The following is a 23,278-nucleotide window of genomic DNA, read 5'->3' on the forward strand; positions in this document are numbered from 1 at the left end:
TCAGAAGTCCACTGACTTCAGCAGGACTGTAAAATCCCACCAGCATAAAATTCCACCCCCAGTGTTACTCAGTTCCGTTTCTAATTGTTTTTGAATTCATACTTGGGACGTGAGCATCGCTGGCAAATCCAGCATTTGTCGCCCACCCCCTAAACACCCTTGAGGAGGCGGTGATAGGCCGCCCACCTTGAACCGCCGCAGTCTGCCTGGTGAAGGTGCCCCCACACTGCTGCTAGGGTGGGAGTTCCAGGTTTTGACACAGCCACAATGATAGAATGTTGCCACATGTTCCAAGTCAGGGCGGCGTGTGACTTGAAGGAGAACTTGTTTATGCTTTAAATGTAAACACACTACATCCTGACAAATGATTTTATTGTGTACATAGGACATCTGACACAAATATTTTGTGTTCTAACACTCCGTTATTAAGATTCATAGAGGTCAAGGATCCCGTTATCCAGATATCCAGAGGTGAACTGATAATTTATGTATGTCAGTGCTATGTATATACATAGAATTAACGTGTCCTCATGAGATTTGCGCAATAACAACAAAAAATTACCTTTATATAGCGACTTTAACATAGTGAAATGCCCCAAGGTGCTTCACAGGAGGGTTGTCAAACAGAATCTGACACTGAGACACACAATGAAATATTAATATAAAATAAAAAGAAAAAATGCAGGAAAAACTCAGCTGTTGAGTCTGTATGACTCTTCTTCAGAGCTAAAGAGAAGTAGACATGTGATGGATTCTATACTGTTTAAGTGGGGGTGGAGCAGGTGGAGCAAAATAGGTCAGGGATAGGTGGGAGAGATTGACAAAGATATCATGGACACGAGACAAAGGGAGTGTTAACCGTAGTGTTAAAGGCTAAAGCAGGTGCTGATAGTGGCACAAGGTAAGAGTAGAATGTGTTAATAGCAGAACAAAGGTCAGCGCTCAGTGAAAGCGCCACATAGAAACAAGTGACAAATGGCCCTTTGGGGGTGGCAGGGGTGATGTTTGGGGGAAAAGAGAAAAAAATGAATAAAATAAAGAAAAATAAATAAAGAAAAAAATTTAAAACAATGAAAAGCAATTGGATTTAAAAAAGGGGTAAAGATGGAGGAGAGAGTTCATGGTTTGAAGTTGTTGAATTCACTGTTAAGTCCGGAAGGCTGTAAAGTGCCTAATCGGAAGATGAGGTGCTGTTCCTCCAGTTTGCGTTGGGCTTCACTAGACCATTGCAGGGGGTCAAGGATGAACCTGTGGGCATGAGCAGGGTGGTGTGTTGAAACGGCAAGCGACAGGTTGGTCTGGGTCATGCTTGTGGACTGAGCAAAGGTGTTCCGCAAAGCGGTCACTCTTCTGCATTTAGTCTCTCTAATGTAGAAGAGACTGCATTGAGAGCAACGAATACAGTAGACAGTGAAATATTAAGACAGGTTGATCAAAGAGGTTGGTTTTAAGGACTATCTGGAAGGGGAGAAAGAGCGAGGGAGGGAGGTTTGGGGAAGGAATCCAGAATTTGGGGCCCAGGAAGCTGAAGGCATGGCCACCAATGGCGGAACAGTAAAAAGTCAGGGACACCCAAGAGGCCAGAATTGAAGGAGGGCAGGAGGAGGATATAGAGATAAAAGAGGGGATAAGTCCAGGGATGGAGTTTAAAAACAGGAATGAGAAACTTAAATGGCAATAAAGTGTAACCTCAAAGTAAAAAGGAACTGCAGCTCATGGTAAGTTAGCTAACTGGTTCCATAATCCTTAATACCTTTACCAACTAAAATCCATCAATCTAATTTTTGAAATGTTTTATTGACCTCCAGCCTCAACAGCTTTTATAGGGAGAGAGTTCCAGATTTCCACCACCCTCTGTGTGAAGAGGTGTTTCCTGACATCACCCCTGAATGACCTGGCTCTAATTTTAAGGTTCTGCCCCCTTGTTCTGGACTTCCCCCACCATAGGTAATAGTTTCTCTCTATATACCTATCAAATCCTTTAATCATATTAAACGTCTCAATTAGATCACCCCTTAATCTTCTATATTTAAGGGAAATACAAGCCTGGTCTATTTTCTATATAGAAATGTCACTGGGATGCAGTGTAGACTGGATAGAATATAGTCAGTGGGATTTCTTTTGCAAATGGGTTTTGTTTGCCGGAGAGGTCAGAGGTCAGCAGCCATGGGACTTCATTCCTCCAGTGCCTGGAGGTCAAATAACATTTGAAAAACAGCAATTGTGGAGACGTAATCAAACAGTAGCTGGATGAATGCCTTGGAAACGGCCTCATAAACCAATCATCTAAATCTCGCAAGTTGAAGACGCTGTTTTTTGGAAAGTTATTGAAAAAAATGTAAATAATGTAACATGGTCACCAATTTATGCCTTCATTACCTCCTGGCATCCCCTTTCACAAATTAACGGTCTACAGCACTATATCCTCAGAGCTCTGGGGAAAGGCTTACTAAAACAACAACATGCATTTAGATAGTGCCTTTCACATAGTAAAACGTACCGATGTGCTTCACAGGAACATTATCAAACAAATTATGAAACTGAGACATGAAAGGAGACATTAGGACAGGTGACCAAAACCTTGATCTGAGGGGTAGGCATGAAGGGGTGTCTTTTGAGAAGAAAGGGCGGTGGATTGGCATTTGAGAGGCTTAGGGAGGGCTGAAAGGTCAGGGTATGGATTTTTTTTTATTCATTCGCAGGATGTGGGCTTTGCTGGTTGGGCCAGCATTTATTGCCCATCCCTAGTTGCCCTTGAGAAGGTGGTGGTGAGCTGCCTTCTTGAACCGCTGCAGTCCTTGTGATGTAGGTACACCCATTGTGCTGTTAGGAAGGGAGTTCCAGGATTTTGACCTTGCGACAGTGAAGGAACGGTGATATATTTCCAAGTCAGGATGGTGAGTGACTCGGAGGGGAACTTCCAGATGGTGGTATTCTCATCTATCTGCTGCCCTTACCCTTCTAGATGGTAGTGGTTGTGGGTTTGGAAAGTGCTGTCGAAGGAGCCTTGGTGAATTCCTGCAGTGCGTCTTGTAGATGGTACACACTGCTGCTACTGTGCGCCGGTGGTGGAAGGAGTGAATGTTTGTGGATGTGCTGCCAATCAAGTGGGCTGCTTTGTCCTAGACAGCGTCAAGCTTCTTGAGTGTTATTGGAGCTGCACTCAACCAGGCAAATGGAGAGTATTCTGTCACACTCCTGACTTGTGCCTTGTATATGGTGGACAGGCTTTGGGGAATCAGGAGGTGGGTTACTCGTCGCACGATTCCTAGCCTCTGATCTGCCCTTGTAGCCACAGTATTTATTTGGCTAGTCCACTTCAGTTTCTGGTCAATGGTAACCCCCAGGATGTAGATAGTGGGGGTTTCAGTGATGGTAATGCTATTGAACATCAAAGGGTGATGGTTGGATTATCTCTTGTTGGAGGTGGTCATTGCCTGATACTTTTGTGGTGCGAATGTTACTTGCCACTTGTCAGCCCAAGCCTGGATATTGTCCAGGTCTTGCTGCATTTGGACATGGACTGCTTTAGTATCTTAGGAGTCGTGAAAGGTGCTGAACATCATGCAATCATCAGTGAACATCCCCACTTCTGACCTTATGATGGAAGGAAGGTCATTGATGAAGCAGCTGAAGATGGTTGGGCTGAGGACACTACCTGAGGAACTCCTGCGGTGATGTCCTGGAGCTGAGGTGACTGACCTCCAACAACCACAACCATCTTCCTATGTGCCAGGTATGACTCCAACCAGTGGCAAGTTTTCCCCCTGATTCCCACTGACTCCAATTTTGCTAGGGCTCCTTGATGTCAAGGGCAGTCACTCTCACCTGATCTCTGCAGTTCAGATCTTTTGTCTATGTTTGAACCAAGGCTGTAATGAGGTCAGAAGCTGAGTGGCCCTGGCAGAACCCAAACTGAGCGTCAGAGAGCAGGTTATTGCTAAGCAAGTGCCGCCTGATAGCACTGTTGATGACCCCTTCCATTACTTTACTGATGATCAAGAGTAGACTAATGGCCGGGTTAGATTTGTCCTGCTTTTTGTGTACAGGACACACCTGGGCAATTTTCCACATAGCTGGGTATATGCCAGTGTTGTAGCTGTACTGGAACAGCTTGTCTAGGGGCGCAGCAAGTTCTGGAGCACAAGTCTTCAGTACTATTGCTGGAATATTGTCAGGGCCCATAGCCTTTGCAGTATCCAGTGCCTTCAGCTGTTTCTTGATATCACATGGAGTGAATCAAATTGGCTGAAGACTGGCATCTATGATGCTGGGGACCTCCGGAGGAAGTCGAGATAGATCATCCACTCGGCACTTCTGGCTGAAAATTGTAGGAAATGCTTCAGCCTTATCTTTTGCACTGATGTGCTGGGCTCCTTCATCATTGAGGATGGGGATGTTTGTCGAGCCTCCTCCCCCATTGAGTTGTTTAATTGTCCACCACCATTCACGACTGGATATGGCAGGACTGCAGAGCTTAGATCTGATCCGTTGGTTGTGGGATCGCTTAGCCCCGTCTATCACTTGCTGCTTATGCTGTTTGGCACACAAGTAGTCCTGTGCTATAGCTTCACCAGGTTGACATCTCATTTTAAGGTATGCCTGGTGCTGCTCCTGGCATGCCCTCCTGCACCCTTCATTGAACCAGGGCTGATCCCCTGGTTTGATGGTAATGGTAGAGTGGGGAATATGTCGGGCCAGGAGGTTAAAGATTGTGTTCGCATACAATTCTGCTGCTGCTGATGGCCCACAGCGCCTCATGGGTGCCCAGTCTTGAGTTGCTAGATCTGTTCGAATTCTATTCCATTTAGCATGGTAGTAGTGCCACACAACACAATGGAGACTATCCCCAATGTGAAGGCAGGATTTGGTCTCCACAATTTATGGGGGGGGCGGAGGCAGAGTAGCCAAGTGAGGAAAAATAAAAGGAGGCATGATGACAGGAGGGGTAAAGAGAAAAGAAGGATATCAAAGTGAAGGTGGACTTGGGTCTGGACAATGCATGAGTTTACAGAAAGAACAGAAACGCAGATTGTGGCTGGCGACTGTGTCATCAATCATGCTTTGGAAATGCAGAAAGAAATTCCAAAATATGTTTCAAATGGATCCCTTTGGGGGTGGAAGCCCTTAAGTTCATGAAAAAGCAGGTTAGTCTATGTCATGTATAATTTTAGTAACCTCACTGAGAGGCACTTGTCTCTACATCATGAATACCTTTTCAGTATTCCAAGCTGCATGCCAGCATTCAAGATACCTCATAGCTCTGGCATACAGGAGGAAGGGAAGATAAAAGCAACAAAGAGTAATATGACCTAGTTTTGCTTATGTATAAATCAGTTCAGACTTAAAGGAAGCAGAATGTCCTCTGATTGGCAATACATATTTGTACTTTGAGCATGCCTTCCAAGGCATTGAGAATGTGGAACTCGCTACCACATGGAGCAGTTATTTGGTGTGGCGTGTGAAGAGCTTAGATGCAATTAAAGGGAAGCTAGACAAGTACAGGAGGGGGAAATGAATGGAAGGATATATTGATAGGGTGGTGAATTAAATAGAGTGATAGCTGGCACGTTTGGAGTCTAAACTCTGGTATACGAATCAAATAAGCTGTTTCTGTGCTGTAAATTTCTGTGTGATTCTATGAGTTAGCCAGAGAAAGAGGATATGAATAGGAAAGTCTCCATGACATTATAAAGCATTAAAACAACAACTTGCATTTGCATAGCACTGAACCTAGTAAAATATTCCAAGGCACTTCACAAGAGCAACATCAAACCAAATTTGGCACCGAATGACATAAAGAGATGCTCAGGCAATCGATCAAAAGCTTGGTCAAAGAAGTAGGTTTTAATCACAGAATCACAGAATTGTTACAGTGCAGAAGGAGGCCATTCAGCCCATCGTGTCTGCACTGGCTTTCTAAACAAGCATTATGACTCAGTGCCATTCCCCTGCCTTTTCCCCGTAACTCAGCACATTGTTTCTATTCAAATAATCATCCAATGCCCTCTCAAGTGCCTCGATTGAACCTGCCTCCACCACACTTCCAGGCAGTGCATTCCAAACCCAAACCACTCGCTGTGTGTAAATGTTTTTTCTCACATTGCATTTGCTTCTTTTGCAAAACACTTTAAATCTGTGTCCTCTTGTCCTCAATCCTTTTATGAGCGGGAACATTTTCTCCCTAACTACCCTGTCCACCCACCTCATGATTTTGAACGCTTCTGTCAAATCTCCTAGCCTTCTCCTCTCCAAGGAGAACAGTCCCAACTTCTCCCATCTATCTTCATAACTGAAGTTTCTCATCCCTGGAGCCATTCTTGTAAACCTCTTCTGCACTCTCTCCAATGTGTTCACATCCTTCCTATAGTGTGGTGCCCAGAACTGTACACAATGCTCCAGCTGAGGTCTAACTAGTGTCTTATACAAGCTCAGCATAATCTCCTTGGTCTTGTACTGTATGCCACTATTGATAAAACCGAGGATACTGTAAGCTTTATTAACTGCTCTCTGCACATGTCCTGCCACCTTTAATGACGTATGCACATATACACCCAGGTCCCGCTGCTCCTGCACACCCTTTAAGAGTTGTACCCCTTATTTTATATTATCTCCCCATGTTCTTCCTACCAAAATGGATCACCTCACACTTCTCCCTATTGAACTTCATCTGCCCCCTATCTATCCACCCCACCAACTTGTCCATGTCCTTTTGAAATTCTACACTGTCCTCACAGTTCACAATACTTCCAAGTTTGTATCATCCACAAACTTTGAAATTGTCTCCTGCACACCAAAATCTAGATTCTTAATATTTATCAGGAAAAGCAAGGGCCCGAAAACTGACCCCTGGGGAACACCACTACCAACCTTCTTCCAACTCAAAAATATCCATTAACCATTACACGCTGTTTCCTATTACTCAGCCAATTTTGTATCTGCGTTGCTACTGTCCCTTTTATTCCATGATCTATAGCCTTTCTCACAAGTCTGTTGTGTGGCACTGTATCAAATGCCTTTTGAAAGTCCATGTAAACCACATCAACAGCTTTACCCTCATCAACCCTCTCTGATACCTCTTCAAAAAACTCCAGCAAGTTAGTTAAACATGATTTTCCCTTAAGAAACCCATGCTGGCTTTTCCTAAACAAACCATATTTTTCCATGTGACTATTAATTCTATCCCAAATAATTGTTTCTAGAAGCTTCACCACCACCAAAGTTAAACTGAGTGGTTTGTAATTGGCGGGCTTATCCTTATAACCTTTTTTGAAAAAGGGTAATTCTCCAGTCCTCTGGCATCTGATAGATTATGGTCAGTTCCCCTGCAATTTCCACTCTCACTTCCTTCAACATCCTTGGATGCATCTCATCCGATGCCTTGTCAACTTTAAGTACCAACAGTTTATCCAATACCTCCTCCTTATCAATTTTAAATCCTTCTAGTGACAGAGTTTCCTCCTCTGTCACCATGGCCTAGGTAACATCTGCTTCCTTGATAAAGACAGGTTCAAAGCATTCATTTAACATCTCAGCCATGCCCCCTGCCTCCATGTGTAAATCCCCTTTTTGGTTCCTAATTGGCCCAACTCTTCCTTTTACCACCCTTTTACTATTAACACGCCGATAGAAGACTTTGGGATTCCCCTTAATGTTGGCTGCCAGCCTTTTCTCATAATCCCTCTTCACTTCTCTTATTTGCTTTTTCACTTTCCTTCTGAACCTCCTGTTTTCAGCCTGGTTCTGAATTGTATTTTCTACCTGACACCTGTCATAAACATACTCTTTCTTCTTTATCTTAATTTCTATCTCCTTTTTCATCCAGGATTTGTTTGCCCTGCCTTTCCCTTTTGAGGGAATATAATTTGACTGTGCCCGGACCATTTCTTTTTTGAAGGTAGCCCATTGTTGAGCTACAGTTTCTCCCGCCAACCTTTGGTTCCAGTCTATCCGGCCCAGCTCCATTCTTGCCCCATTGAAGTCAGCTCTCCCCCAGTTAATTATCCTTACTCTGGGTTGCCCATTATCCTTTTCTACCATCATCCTAAACCTTATGATATAATGATCACTGTCTCTTAAATGTTCCCCCACTGATACATGATCTACTTGGCCCACCTCATCTCCAAGAACCAGATTTAGCAGTGCCTCCTTTCTTATTGGACTGGACATATACTGCTGTAGAAAATTCTTCGTAAGGAACATCTTAAGGGTAGAGAGAGAGACAGAGAGGTTTAGGGAGGGAATTCCAGAGCTCAGGGGCTAGGCAGCTAAAGGCGTGGTCACCAACAGTGGAGCAATGAAAATCAGGAAGGGGCCAGAATTGGTGGAGTTCAGAGATCTTGGAGAGTGATGGGGCTGGAGTAGGTTAGAGATAGGGAGGAGCGAGAACATGGATTTATCTTGGATTATCTATTTTCTCCTTTTCAACAATTGCATTCAAACACATAATTAGTAGCATCAAAGTCTCAAACAATTATTACTGTGGCCAAAATGTGGCTTAGAATGTTTAGTCTGATCAGGGAGGATTCTGGTGCCAGGAGAATAGTGGCTTTCTTCCGGAGAGATTTTGATTTTGTGTTGCTATTGGGAAGCAATAACCTTGATCTCAAACACTTTGACATCAGGCAGTACAGAGTCTTTGTCAGGGCAAGTGTTAGTTCCCACTTAAACTTGCTCAAGAGTATGGGATTTTCACTGCCTCCAACACATTTTATAGAAAAGGGATGTATTTTGTTGATTTCAAATCTTCCACTGCCACAGTTCCTTCTTAGCTGCAGCCTGATGTGTTGACATCTCCAATACAGCTCTCCATGCCTTTCCAAATCTGCCGATAAACAGAAGGGATAATGCAGACAGTCCTGTCTTGAGGTAAGGGTGAAATAAGCTTCCACAGCTGCCCAATGGCTTATTTAACCCTCTATGGCCTCACCCCTCCATATTCCTGTCACCTCCTCCAACCTCACAACCCTCTGAGATCTCTGTGCTCCTCCAGTTCTAGCTTTTTGCACATCCCCAATTTCACAGCTTCACCATTGGTGGCCATGTCTTCAGTTGCTTGAACCCTAAGCTCTGGAATACACTCCCTAAACACCTCTGCCTCTCTAGCTCTCTCTTCTCCAATAAGACAATGTTTAAAAGCTACCTCTTTGACCAAGTTTTTTATCACATGGTCTAATATGAGGCTCAGTGTCACATTGTACCTGATGAGACCTTTGTAAAGTGCCATGGGACAGTTCACTGTGTTAAAGGTGCGATATAGATGCAAGATATTGTAGCAGTTTAAGCAAGAAGGTCAAAAGTCATCTAGTGAACATATGAACATGTGAATTAGGAGCAGGAGTCGGCCTTTCAGCCCCTTGAGTCTGCTGCGCCATTCGTTAAGATCATGGCTGACCTGATTGTGGTCCCACTCCACATTCCGCCTTCCCTCGATATCCTTTGACTCCCTTGTTAGTCAAGAATCTATTACCTTTGCCTTAAAAATATTCATTGACCCTGTCTCCACTGCTTTCTGGGGGGTGAGAGTTCCAAAGATTCACGGCCCTCTGAGAGAAAAAAATTCTTCTCATCTCCGTCTTAAATAAGAGACCCCTTATTTTTAAACTGTGTTCCCTAGTTCTAGTCTCTCCCACAGGGAAAGCACCCTTTCAGCATCTGCCCTGCCAAGTCCCCTCAGGCTCTTATATGTTTCAATAAGATCACCTCTCATTCTTCTAAACTCCAATGGACACAGGCCCAACCTGTCCAACCTTTCCTCAAAAGAAAACCCCTTCATCCCAGGTATCAGCTGAGTGGACCTTCTAGTGAAGATTAGATTCTACTGCCACTTGAAGTCATGATTCAATCTTGATCTCTTATGTTTTGCGAGTTTATTTCCCCAAATGAAGAGGGGCTAAGGAATCCTCTTCTGCTGTAAATTAAAATGACCGGACAGTGCAATTGGAGCTTTGATATTGCCTCCCGTTTCCTAATTCCACTTTAAAGCCTGGATTAACATTATGCTTTTGCATCATAATGCCTGTGTGGGTCTGTAATGTAATACAGGCTTATGTATTTGCTGATTCTGTGATGTCAGGCTGCAGGGACATCAATTTTAGCTCTGATTAGTATGAGCAATGACTAGGCTGATGAATTAATTATTTGCTCGTTGAAAACAAAATCATTAAGCGTGCATGATTCTACCTTGTCATCGAATCAGCCCGTTGCTCGAATTTGTCTGTTCGTTGTCCGTCTGTTCTGCAGACAGCAGCTGGCATTGCTGCAACAAAGCAGCCAAAAGTGAAACATATTTGTGGCTTTACTCATCAGCTGGGCACTTGACAGGCAGGGAATGTTGGCTGACTAAAGCAATCCGAGCAAGCTTGAGTTCATTCAGTGTGACTTTTTTTAAAATCGTTCATGGGATGTGAGTGTCCATCCTTAATTGTCCCTCAGAAGGGGGTGGTCAACCGCCTTCTTGAACTGCTGCAGTCCATGTGGTGTAGGTACATCCACAGTGCTGTTAGGGTGGGCGTTCCAGGATTTTGACTCAGCGACAGTAAGGGAACGGTGATATATTTCCAAGGCAATCCTGAAGGCAGGATGGTGTGTGACTTGGAGGGCAATTTGCAGGTGGTGGTGTTCCCATGACTGCTGCCCTTGTCCCTCTAAGTGGTAGAGGTCATGGGTTTGGAAGATGCTTTGAGTTGCGGCTGTGCATCTTGTACACACTGCTGCCACTGTGCACCAGTGCTGGAGGGAATGAATGTGTAAGGTGGTGGATCAGGTGCTGATCAAGTGAGCTGCTTTGCCCTGGACAGTGTAGTTGGAGCTGCACTCATGCAGTCAAGTGAAGAGTATTCCATCACATTCCTGATTTGTGCCTTTTAGATGGTGGACAGGGGAAATGGCAGCATAGTGGTGATGTCACTGGACTAATAATCCAGAGGCCCAGTTTAATGCTCTGGGGACGAGGGACCACAGCAGCCGGAGGAATTTAAATTCAATTAACAATCTGGAATTGAAAAGCTTGTCTCAGTAATGGTGACCATGAAACCATTGTCGATTGTCAAAAAAATCCATCAGGTTCATCAATGTCCTTTAGGGAAGGAAATCTACTGTCCTTACCCGGTCTGGCCTACATGTGAGTCCAGACCCACAGCAATGTGGTTGACTCTTAACTGCCCTCTGAAATGGTCTAGCAAGTCACTCAGTTTAAGGGCAATTAGGGATGGGCAACAAATGCTGACCTTGCCAGTGATGCCCACATCCCATCAAAGAATAAATTTTAAAAAAGACTTTGGGGAGTCAGGAGGTGAGTTATTCACTGCAGAACTCCTAGCTTCTGACATGCTCTTGTGTATATAGTGTATATAGTCTATGGCCTCCCAGTCTCTGACCTGCTTTACGGTATATAGTCTATTTAAATTTCTGGTTAATGGCAACCCCCAGAATGTTGATTGTGGGTCAGCAATGGTAATGCTACTGAATGTAAAGGGGAGATGGTTAAATTCTCTCTTGTTGGAGATTGTCATTACCTGGCAGTTGTGTTGCTTGAGTGTTACTTGCCACTTAACAGCCCAAGTCTGAATGTTGTCCAGGTCTTGCTGCATGGTTGCACGGACTGCTTCAGTGTCTGAGGAGTTGCAAATGGCACTGAACATTGTGCAATCATCAGCGAACATCCCCACTTCCAACCTTAAGGTGAAAGGAAGGTCATTGATGAAGCAGCTGAAGTTGGTTAGGCCCAGGACACTAGCCTGAGGAACTCCTACAGTGATGTCCTGGGGCTGAGATGATTGACCTCCAACAACCAAAAACACTTTCTTTTGTGCTAGGTATGACTCCAACCAGTGGAGAGTTTTCCCCTTGATTCACATTGGCTCCAATTTTGCTGGGGCCCCTTGATGCCACACTCAGTAAGTTGATAGAACTGTCAATGACATATTCCATCACTCTGCTGATGATTGAGAGTAGACTGATGGGGTAGTAATTGGCTGAATAAGATTTGTCCTTTTTGTGGACAGGACATACCTGGGCAATCTTCCACATGCTGGGTCAATCCCAGTGTTGTAGCTGTACTGGAACAGTTTGGCTAGGGATGCAGCTAATTCTGGACACAAGTCTTCAGTACTACTACCATTATGTTGTCAGGGTCTATAGCCTTTGCTGTATCCACTGCCTTTTGCTGTTTCTTGAAATCATGTGAGGTGAATAAAATTGGCTGAAGACTGGCATCTGTGATGCTAGGGACCTCAAGTGGAGGCTGAGATGGACCATCCACTCGGCATTTCTGGCTGAAGATGGTTGCAAGTGCTTCAGCCCTGTCCTTTGCACTGACATACTGGGCACCCCCACCATTGAGGGTGGGGATGTTTGTGGAGCCTCCTTCTCTGGTTAGTTGTTTAATTGTCCACCACCATTTGCAACTGGATGTGGCAGGACTGCAGAGCTTCCGATCCTATGGTTATAAGATCGCTTTCAGAACCATTTGTTCACACTCACACACCACTGGATGAAGTTCCCTTGCCAGTAAGTTTTGTGAAAAGTTTTGTTTTTTGCACACTGATCTTAACAGGATGAATTTTACCCCCAACAATTAAAAATAATGAAGTACCCCTAATTAAATATAGGGAACCATGTACTAACACAGTTAGCTAGCCACTAACCCCATCTCTCCTTTTGGCCTTTGTCTTATGTGGAACCAGACTCTTTGCAGCCTCACCATCTTTTTGACCCTAGGCTGAGCTTCCGATACCCCAAATCCTCTCCATCACCAAGACCTTACGAAGGGGCAATGGAGGTTAACTCATACTTCCACCTCTGTAAAGTTGCCCATCTCCATCCCTCCTTCAGCGCATCAGCTGCTGAAACCCCCATCCATGCTTTTTGTTACCGCAACATTCGCCTGTGTGAATTCCCTCCAGGGAGGTCTCCCATCTTCCACCTTGCACAAATTCAAGCTCATCCAAAATTCTGCTGCCCCTGCCCTAACTCGCAGCAAATCCCTTTCACCCATCACCCCTCTGCTCACTGACCCACATTGGCTCCTGGTCCAAACGGCTCATTTAAGATTCTCATCCTCTTGTTCAAATCCCTCCAAGATCCCTATCATTGTAATGCCCTCCAGTCCCACAACCTTAAGACACCTTGCCTGTTGCGCATCCCCCATTACCTTCAACTTCAGCTGCCAACTCTCTAAGCTCTGGAATAAAAACAGAAATTGCTGGAAAAACTCAGCAGGTCTGGCAGCATCTGTGGAGAGAAAGACAGAGTTAACATTTCGAGTCCAATATGTCTCTTCTTCAGAACTGTTCCCCCAAGCCTTATATGCTATATGCTCCCTATATGACCCCCAAACTTTGCACCTTTTTTGAATTACCCAGGAACTTGGGGAGCCTATAGCTTCCCATTGCTTTCCTCATGGCAACAATTCGGCCAATCAGCGCTCTTTTGTCCTGCAGTATAAATTGTTGTGATTGTTTGAAATTTGGTTTGTCCTGATGATTGCAAGATGAAAAGCTTCAGTAACAGGTCTCTCTTTTCAGCTATATAGAAAAAATAAAAGAATAGAAGTAAGGGGGTAGGCTTTGACTGTGTATAGCCCATTGAGCACCTCATGTTAAAACCATCGCTATTATGTTTGTACCTTGGTACCACAAGATGTATTTTCAGGGGGTGAAGACTTAGCAAAAGAGCCAGTCATGTAGCTGGCACTGGAAGGGTTAAATGGTCTCGTTCTTCCATTCATTTAAATGTTGCCATGACTGACCTTGCAAAAGAAAGCTGGGAAATGCCGGCAGGAAATGTTGCTGTGATTGAAGCTTAAAATCTTCAGCAAACAAGACCTTCTGCCTTACACTGCAGAAGGGGCTTTCCAAAATCTCAGCATTCCATGCTGCCACCAATGCAGTATTATATACTAACCTCAATTACCCTTCCCTCTGAGCTGAAAAAAGATTACACCATGCCCTGGGAGTAAATTTGGAATTTTTCTGGTGTTAAATTTAGTGAACAGCCAAGCAGTCAAGATAAAGGTGAGTCTTCATTGTTCTTTAGTACTCCAGTGCTATGCAATGCAATGCCTGGCGCACGTTTTGACCCGAGTGTGGGATCTCACAGCCTGGAGTTGGGTGCAGCCCAGAGGTTAGGTTCAAACAGGGCAAATTTAGCCAGCTAGGAAACTCATGGGATCATTTGGAATGTTGATTTTACATCCTGCCCATGAGGTAGAAATTACACCACTGAAACAGGCCATTCAGCCCAACCAGTCTGTGTTGCCCTTAATATTTCCTTTTATTCTACTTTGCTTCAACCACTCATCCTAAACTATTCCTAAATATTAACATGCTGTCTACCTCAATCACTAACTCCAATAGTGCATTCCACAGTCTTACATCTTCTGAGTGCAACGGTTTCTCCAAGGCTTAATCTTATATCCTTGGATACCACAATCACGGAAAAACCTGTCCCTATCCACTCTGTCTCATCCTTTCATAATTTTAAACACGTCTATTAAATCACAACACAATTTCCTATTTTAACAGAAACAACTCCAGCTTTCAAGAATTTTTTCATATTGCATTTCCTCATTCCAGGTAGCATCCTCGCCAATTTATGCTGTACCCTCTCTATTGCTTCAATGTCCCTTTAGCACGGAGCCCACACTACTTTAATTCTAGTCTTATTAAGATTTTACATAGACTCATGATCAAGGGCAAGGACATGGGGCAGGGGAGTGGCCAGTGACAGCAACCCCCCTGCTCTTACTGCCAACCCCCATGGCCCCCTCTCTCCCTAAGCCTCCTATCCCACAAGACCCCCACGCCCCTACAGCATTTACCTTTTTTCCTGGTCGCTCTGTGGATTCTGGGACGTTGTTCCGTCAGCAACCACAGCCTCCTGCTGAGGGCAAGAGCTGCCGGCCTCTGATTGGCTGGCAGATGCAGGCAGGTCATCTTCCGGGGTCCTCAGTCAAGAGGAAGGCCAGCCGCTGTCCTCTTAAGTGCCTGATGGGCAGAAGATACGACAGTCCGTCCTCCTTAGGGAGAGTACGGGTGCCCTGCCGTTTTTTCAGGTAGCGCATGAGACACCTGTCAGAAATGGAAGATTCTGTCCCCTGAGTTTGAAGATTGTGGGTTCAAGTCCCACTCCAGAGATCTGAGTACAAGTCTGGGCTGACACTTCAATGGAATACTGATGGGAGTATGAGATGCAGTGTTTTGAATGAAATGTTAAGCCACGGCCCTATATGCTCTCTGGTGGATGTAAAAGATCCCATGGGACTTTTTCAAAGTACTTCATTGGCTGTAAAGTGCTTTGGAACATGCTGAGGTCATGAACAGGGCTACATAAATGCAAGCTCTTTCTTTATTTCTTGAGCTGGATGATAGATCCACTTCACACAGATAGAATTCTTCTCAACTGTTACTCAATGCTAGCTCCTGAAGTTAGAGTGTAAATTAAAATGCAATGATTCATAAGAGAATCAAGCTGGATAGTTTCTTGCTGATTTGTAACATTTGGTTCAGATGTGCTTATGGTGTGTGATCTCTGCATTTTGTTGTGAAATGTAGTGTCCATTGTTATGGTATTAATTACACTTCAGTCCCACTGTCCTGGAATGAATATGACACATTTTTCCCAGTTGTTGATGTCAGTGTTTCGCTCCAGATTGCATGATGAAGAATCCATTTCCACACTGTGCAGGCGATTCTGAGTGAAGGCATAAGATCGGCATGTTATATATGAGACAGAATACACAATTGTCTTTGGCTGGGATTACTTCATCACTTTATTTAAAGTCCCATAGCTTAGAAGACAAGTCAAGGTCAAAAAAGAAAGTGGTGCTGACTTCCTGGACATTCTGTCTCTTGCCCACTGTAATGGTCCTTTCCCGTTAAAATCCCTGGATTTTGCTGTTAGGTTCCACACCCACTATGTTTGATCTGATGTTTTATTGCCATAGTTACAGCCCCCTTCCCTCAAAATATTACAAAAGCAAAACTTACCATCTCTGATTTGGCAGCGTTTTTTTTTTGACTGGATCAAGTTCGTCATTTTCCCGTTGGATCTACTTAGTTCACTGGATTGCTCTTCTCTGAGCAAAGTTGAAAATGTTTATTTATTTGTTACAACCAGAAGGGAAGAGGTGGACTGGTTCAACCTCTATTCAACCTCCTCGGTTGGTCACAACAAAGATTTAAGTTCCTTTTTCACAAGAATATGCCTTTTCCAAATCAGAATGCATTTAACTAGTTAAGCTGTGAGCAATAAGGAGCCAATCAAACAAGGTTTTCTTGAGTCAAAGAAAGGGCAAATTTATTAACCACTAAACCCAAGAACAATAATAAAAAACCCAACATCAAGCATTCAGCCCTCACGTAGTCAATTGCACCCACCCACACACACACACACACACACACAGGTATCAGAAAGAAGGGGAGTTAGAGTCCAATAAAGAAATCATAAGAAAATATACGGTTAAGTGTCCTCTGATTGTCCTTGAGGTATAGATTTTAAACACTACAGCCGATTTGGGTTAGCTAGTTTCTTGGATACAGTCAGATGTAGAAAATATTGTAATTATTGCAAGACCTTGGTTTGCCGGTAGGTTTCTGGCAGAGTTAGCTTCTTGCACCAGGTGGTATTCTTATTTCAAAAGAAAGAGAGGGAGAGAGAGCAGCCTTCAACCTGTTTTCTCTGCTGAAGACTTTCTTCACACTGCCTGTGTCACTTGCAATATCTCTCAAATGGCTGGGCAGCCTTGCCTTGAAATAATTCACCGATTGTGTACTTCCAAGAGATTTTGGGTGTGTCTTTCTGGGATAGCTATCATTTCAATATCCAGTACTTTGCATTGTCGATGTCTTCTCGTTAGATAGTCATAAGTTTTAATGGCTGTCTGGATTATAGGAAATGTCTCTTCTCTTCACACTCCCTTAAGAGTGATTTGTTTGTTTCTCACCTTCACCCTGGAATGTGGCCTTGCATTTTTAAGCAACTTGCTCTGTCTCAGTTCGAATTGCAAAATTTCCAGTCAGTTGAAAGTTTAAAAATCATATTTTCAAAAATAAGGCGACCTAGCATTATGACACCTTACTGCACTCCCCTCATTAATTCTTTGAACCGTGCAACACCGAAAATTAATTGACACCTAAAGAGTCCAGCCTTTTGCACTGCTGGTCCTTGGAATTGGTATTGCAATCAGGGTTGATAAGAAGACATCCCACGTTGAATATAAAGAACGTTACTTGGGTTCCAAGATTATAAGAGATTGCACAGACTAGGTTTGTATTCCCTTAAATATAGAAGAGAAAGGGATGTTTGAGTGCCAGCTGTGGCTGAGTTGGTAACACTGTCACCTCTGAGTCACAGGATTTAAGTCCCACTCCAGAACTTGAGCACAAAATTCAAGGCTGAAACTCCTGTGTACAACTAAGGGTGTGTTGCAGTGTCTGAGGTGCCGTCTTTTGGATGAGACGTTAAACCAAGGCCCCATGTGCCTGCATGTAAAAGATCCCATGGCACTATCTAAAGAAGAGCGGGAGAGTTCTTCCTGGTGTGCTGGCCTCAACCTCAATCAACATCACAACACAACAGATTATTAGGATTTACCACATTGCTGTTTATGGGAGTTTCCTGTGAGCAAATTGGTTGCTGTGTTTTCTGCATTACAACAGTAACTGCACTTCAAAAGTACTTCAAAGGCTGTAAAATACTTCGGAACATTATGTGGTTATGCATGTCTTTCTTTCTGTTTGATTGAGGCCTTTTGGATTTTGAAAAGACTTGATATGACAAATAAGAGAAACCTTTTCTGCTGTGGGCGAGGGTAGGAGAAGGGAACATAACCTTAAAATCAGAACCAAGCCATTCAGGAAAGAAGTTAGGAAACACTGCTTCACACAAAGGGTGATAGAATTGTGGAGCTTTCTCCCACAAAAAGCAGCAGATGCAGGCTCAGTTAATAATATTAAATCTGAGATTGAAAGATTCTTGCTCAATAAGGATGAGAAGCCAAGGTGGGTCAACGACATTAAGGTACAGATCAACCATTGAATGGTGGAAGAGCCCGAGGGGCTGAATGGCCTATTCCTGTTCTTATCTTCCTCAGTCATAAGCCAGAGGAGAAATTTCAAGTAGTGAACAACTAGAGAGCAGTGGATGGCTTTGGTTTTCCAGAATTGAAGAGATAATGTTGATAGGAGCATACAAACAATGATGGAGAAGGAGAAATGAAAGCAAAGTACTGCGGATCCTGGAAATCTGAACTAAAAACAGAAAATGCTGGAAAAACTCAGCAGGTCTGACAGCATCCGTGGAGCGAGAAAACAGAGTTAGCGTTTTGAGTCCGTATGACTCTTCTTCAGGTATAGGCTCCTTCTGCCCTGTTATAATTCTATTAGTCAAAACTCAGCTACTCGCTCAGCTTGGAGGCATATATGATAGGTGAGGGTGACTGCCTGGTCCTCAAGAGATTGAATTGTTATCTAAATGCAAATCGTTGTTATTGTAACATTCAAGCATTCAACTTCCAGAATGTTCCATTGCAGCAATTTCTGAATTCTGCCCTAGGCAGCAGATGAAATATATATATTATCTATTTCAATTTTGAAGAGCTTCTAGGTAATCCTTAAAGTTCATATCAACTGGATTACCAGACACGTGCCCATGTGTTTTTTATTTCCAATTGAGCTGAAGAACCAGAACATATACTACAGGACACCAGTGAGTTTGAAAAGAGTAGGACAAGAAGACCAGAGGTAAATCAAAAATTTGCGATTCGATGATGCACAACCTGTGAATTGGAGGGAAAGTAAAAGCTGATCAAACCAAGGAAACAACAGCTTCCAGGAAAGAATGCGTCAGAGCAGGCAACAGTGGCGTGAATCTTGGTTTCATTGCAACAACAACCTCCGTTTATATAGCCCCTTTAACAGAGTAGGGCTGCCAACCCTCCCAGATTAGCTGGGAGTCTACCGGAATCGGCACCTATCTCCTGGTGATTATTAAAAGCAATCCGAAAGATTTTAATCGGATATGCAAAATGCTAATGGCTGTTGAGTGGCTAAGGGGATGGGGTGGGATTGGCAGGCAGCCGGAACTTTTGTCTAGGTGGGGGCTGAAGGCAGCCGGATGTTTGCAGAGCACCGGTTCTACCTCTGGTAAAGATGGCGGCCCCAGAGTTGAGATGAGGCCGCCGGCCTCTCTGTGGAGTCTGGAGATTGGTTTGGGTCTCCTCACCAGCCACGTGACTTCTGAGACGAAGAAGTGCAGGTGGGGAGCGCTGCACCGCACCGCGCCACAGGGTTAGTTCTCACCAAAAGGGCGCCCGTTCCCAGGCGGGCTGCTCTGGCTGAAATATAGTGAGGGCCTGGGCCTGGGAGAATGGGGCAGCCCCGAGCCCCACGGCTCTCAACCTGGCTGAGAGACCAAGGACAGGAGAGTGGGGGAGGGGCAATTGAAGGTAGGAGGCCATGTGACATCTCCTGGAATATGTCCAGCTAGAGTTGGCAACCCTATAACAGAGTGAAGCAGCCCAGTGAGCTTCACAAGAACGTGATCAGACAAAATTTGACAAAAGAGCCACATAAGATAGTAGGGCAGACGACAAAAGGGCAAAGAATTATGTTCTAAGGAGCATCTAATAGGGGGAGGGAAGTTCGGAGAGGCTTAGGGAGGGAATTCCAGAGCTTAGGGCCTAGTCAGCGAAAGCAGGGGCGGACATGGTGAAGCGATCAAATTCGGGAAGGAAGGGACCGGATTTGGAGGAACACATGGGGCAGAATTTTACGGTCCCGTTTCGGCGGGGACGGGGCTGTAAAATGCGGCGAGACATTCTAAACCTCATTGACTTCAGCGGGAGCTTAAAATCCCGCTGCCGTAAAATTCTGCCCACAGTTCTCAGAGGATTGGATGAGGCTAAAGAGGTGGGTTGGAGGGGAAACAAGGCCCATGGAGGGATTTGAACATAAGGACGAGACTTGGCTGTGAGTTAGGATACAGGCAGCAGGGGTTTGGATCAGTGGAACTTTACAGAGGGTGGGAGATGGGAGGCTGGTCGGGAGAGCATTGGAATAGCCACACCTGGAGGTAACAACGGCATGAAGTTAGGCTGCTTATTAAGTTGCCATTAAACACGTTCTGTGTTGCTAAGTCAGTGATGCTGCCACAATATCCTATTCTGTGAGATAACACAACTTGTGTCGCTACTGCACATGTGGTTAGTCAATGGAAGACAACTGAAATTGTAACGTTAGCACTTCACAAACTCCGCAACCTTGCAAGGTTTAAATGAGCCTGTAGTGTCAAAAACAGGAATAAATGAATCTGAACTTTAAGCATTTTTAGCCCAGGGGCATAAGAAGACTAAGTGATGGATGGGGCCTAGATTAAACTTCACGTTGCAGTTGAAGGACATACAGCAATCCAAATGATTGTTTGAACATTAGTTTCCTGTTGACATAAATCAGAATGTTATCACTGCTGTCTCCAGCTGCTTCTCACTCTCGTTTCTCTTAAAACTGCACTTAAGCAAAGTTAAGTATAACAAAACTGCTGCGTTTCTGAAACCCCTGTATAGGGCCTAAACTATGCAGAAACATTCCCCTTTGTGAAAATTGTTATGTTGATTCATTTTTTTAATTTTCCCACCCCCGTCCTTCTGCAGCCATTTCTGAGAATCCATTGACTTCCTTTGCCAGAAACACGTATCTTCTTTTCAAAAAGGCAGCTTCTGACATCCAGCTAACTCAACTGAGGTTCAGTTTCAACTTCCTGCAGACAGCAAGACAACAACTTACTTTCCCAAATTCCCGGACAATGTGCCAGAGTCTTACTGCACAGAATAGGGCAGCTCAGTTCAACATTGCAGCACCACTAAGCTAGACAATTATTCCATAACTCTTAAGGCTACAACGTCCTGCCTAGTCCTCTTGGATCAATGGACTTCTACTGGCGTGATTTAGCTCTTACCCTTTTGCTCCAAATTAGCTAATTGCCTCCCATTTCTCCACTCCCACAAGACCTGTTCTGGAATGTCTTTGACGAATGCCTTTGCCTGGGAGACTGAGTTCTCACTTGTTCCTGAGACAGAAGATGGTGGGTTCAAGTCCGTCTCCAGAGACAAGCACACATTCTAGGCTGGTACCACAGTGCAGTGTTTTTGGCATGGTTGGAATTGCCGTCATTCAGTTGAGATGATAAACCCCCCCTGGTCTTGTCTTCCCTCTCAGATGACTCTGCTCCCCGCTGTGGGGGAATCGAGAACTAGGGGCCACAGTTTCAAAGTAAGGGTTCTCCCATTTAAGATGGAGATGAGGAAGGATTTCTTCTCTCACAGGATCATTAGTGTTTGGAATTCTCTTCCCCCAGTGAGCAGTGGAGGCTGGGTCATTGAATAAATTCGAGGCTGAGTTAGACAGATTTTTGATTGACAAAAGAGTGGAAGGTTATGGGGGACAGGCAGGAAACTGAAGTTAAGTCCACATCAGATCAGCCATGATCTTATTGATTGGTGGAGCAGGCTTGAGGGGCTCTCCTGCCTCTGTTTCTTCTTTCCTACTTTTTTCCCTCAACCATCAAAAACCAATGATCTGATCATTTAATTCACTGTTGTCTGTGAGAGCATTGGCTGCCATGTTTATCTCCGTAACAACAGCACTACACCTTAAAAGTAATTCACCAGGAATGAGGCACTTCGTCTCATCCTGAAGCCATGAATGGTCTTATACTGATGCACATCATAATATTCCTGCGATGAACCGCAACATCCATAATGAAAGAAGGGTTTATTGAGATTAAAAATAGGGCTGTAGCATTTTGTACCCTCCAATTCTTTGCAACAGTTTCCATGTTCAAGGATGTTTGAAAAATATGGTTAATGCTTCCCCATCCCATCGCCCCTCAGTTGTCGAGGAGGGTTTCCATCTGGGTTTGGGTATTTTTTGCTCTTTTCTTAAAATATTTATTTACAGTGATGTCTCCTGCACAATCTTCCCAGGGACTCCCACAGACCTGCTTTCACTTCTCTCTACAAAAACTGAGGAAAAGCACCCTTCGTTCTACGTTACAAGGTCCCACCTCTACTCAGGCATTCCATTTGCTCCTAATCGGCCCCTCGAACCTACTCCGCCATTCAATAAGATCATGGCTAATCTGATTGTGGCCACAATTTCACATTACGTCTACCCCACTGCCCCCCTCACCGACCACCCCCCCACCCCCAGGATAACCTTTGACTCCCTTGTTAGTCAAGAATCTATCTACGTTTGCCTTTAAAATACTCAAGGCAGTCCCCTACTACCTTCTCGAGGGCAGTTAGGGATGGGCAATAAATGCTGGCCTTGCCAGCGATGCCCACATCCCATGAATGAATTTTTAAAAATTCAGATCCCTCATGCAGTCAGGTCCTAGTCAACTCTCTCAGTGATGTCACTGATGCTACTTAAACAAAAATATATTTTTTAAACATGAAATATAAAAAGAAATAAATGGTGTTAGAGTAAGACTTTTTTGTTTATTTTTATTTTTTGTTTATTTTATTAGGGGGTATTGGCAGTGCAGCTCCTTGACACTACCAAGTTTGTCAAGGGAATTCCTTGACTATCTTATCAAAACTCTCGGTTTATTTTCTCTCAAAGAGCTTCACCTAATTCAGAGCTTTAGGTTCAAATGGGTTACTACCTGTGTTAAAATGGAAAGGAATGTTGCAACATGGTAAGATCACCAATAATATTTTGTTGTCTCCTGTGGTTTATAATTTTTTTTGTGCCTGTGTGTGTGCGTTCACAATTATGTTTGAAGCGAAGGCAAAGTGAAGTAACACAGACCTTGTAGTCAGGGTTGCCAACCCTCGTGGACTGCCCTGGAGTCTCTGGGAATTAATCTCCATGACGTTGCTGCAAGCAACCCAGGAGAAAAATCATCAGCAGCATTAAAACAAGTTTCTTTAATTTTCCTTATACACTTGTGTTTGTTAGAGCAAGATCAGACTTGGGGAAGAGGGGGTTGTTTGACTGACAGTCAAGAATCACCCAATTGGGAAATGATGAATCTGAGCGCTTTCTGATTGGCCGAGAAGGCAACAGGCAACACATCACAATCATGGACGTGTTGGATAGCCAATGGTGGCATGTGTGGGTGGGGCTTTTGGAGGTCAAGTCATCACACCTCCAGGAATATGTCCAACCAAAGTTGGCAAACCTAGAATTAATGGGTGATCGTAGCTTTTGAGCTAAGGGATTACAGTGTTTTAAGACGAGTACTGGTGTGTTCCTCTGGCACCATCTATCAATAT

The 23,278-nt window shown here is 44.1% G+C and overlaps 1 protein-coding gene across 3 annotated transcripts in view; it reads left to right on the plus strand.

The window, feature by feature from the left end:
* The window catches only part of LOC144699734 (A-kinase anchor protein 2-like), an 88,454-nt gene that overhangs the window by 22,930 nt on the left and 42,246 nt on the right, over positions 1 to 23,278 (plus strand). The window contains exon 1 of one of the 3 annotated variants that reach the window (XM_078570921.1): positions 22,656 to 22,698. The exons of the other annotated variants lie outside the window; for them this stretch is intronic. Coding sequence (XP_078427047.1) covers positions 22,696 to 22,698 — 3 coding nt within the window. The 5' untranslated portion in view covers positions 22,656 to 22,695. Of the gene's footprint in view, positions 1 to 22,655; positions 22,699 to 23,278 lie in introns of those variants that run through there. 3 annotated transcript variants of the gene reach the window in all.

The sequence above is a fragment of the Cetorhinus maximus genome, chromosome 2 (assembly GCF_964194155.1).
Source record: "Cetorhinus maximus chromosome 2, sCetMax3.hap1.1, whole genome shotgun sequence".
Taxonomy (NCBI): Eukaryota; Metazoa; Chordata; class Chondrichthyes; order Lamniformes; family Cetorhinidae; genus Cetorhinus; species Cetorhinus maximus.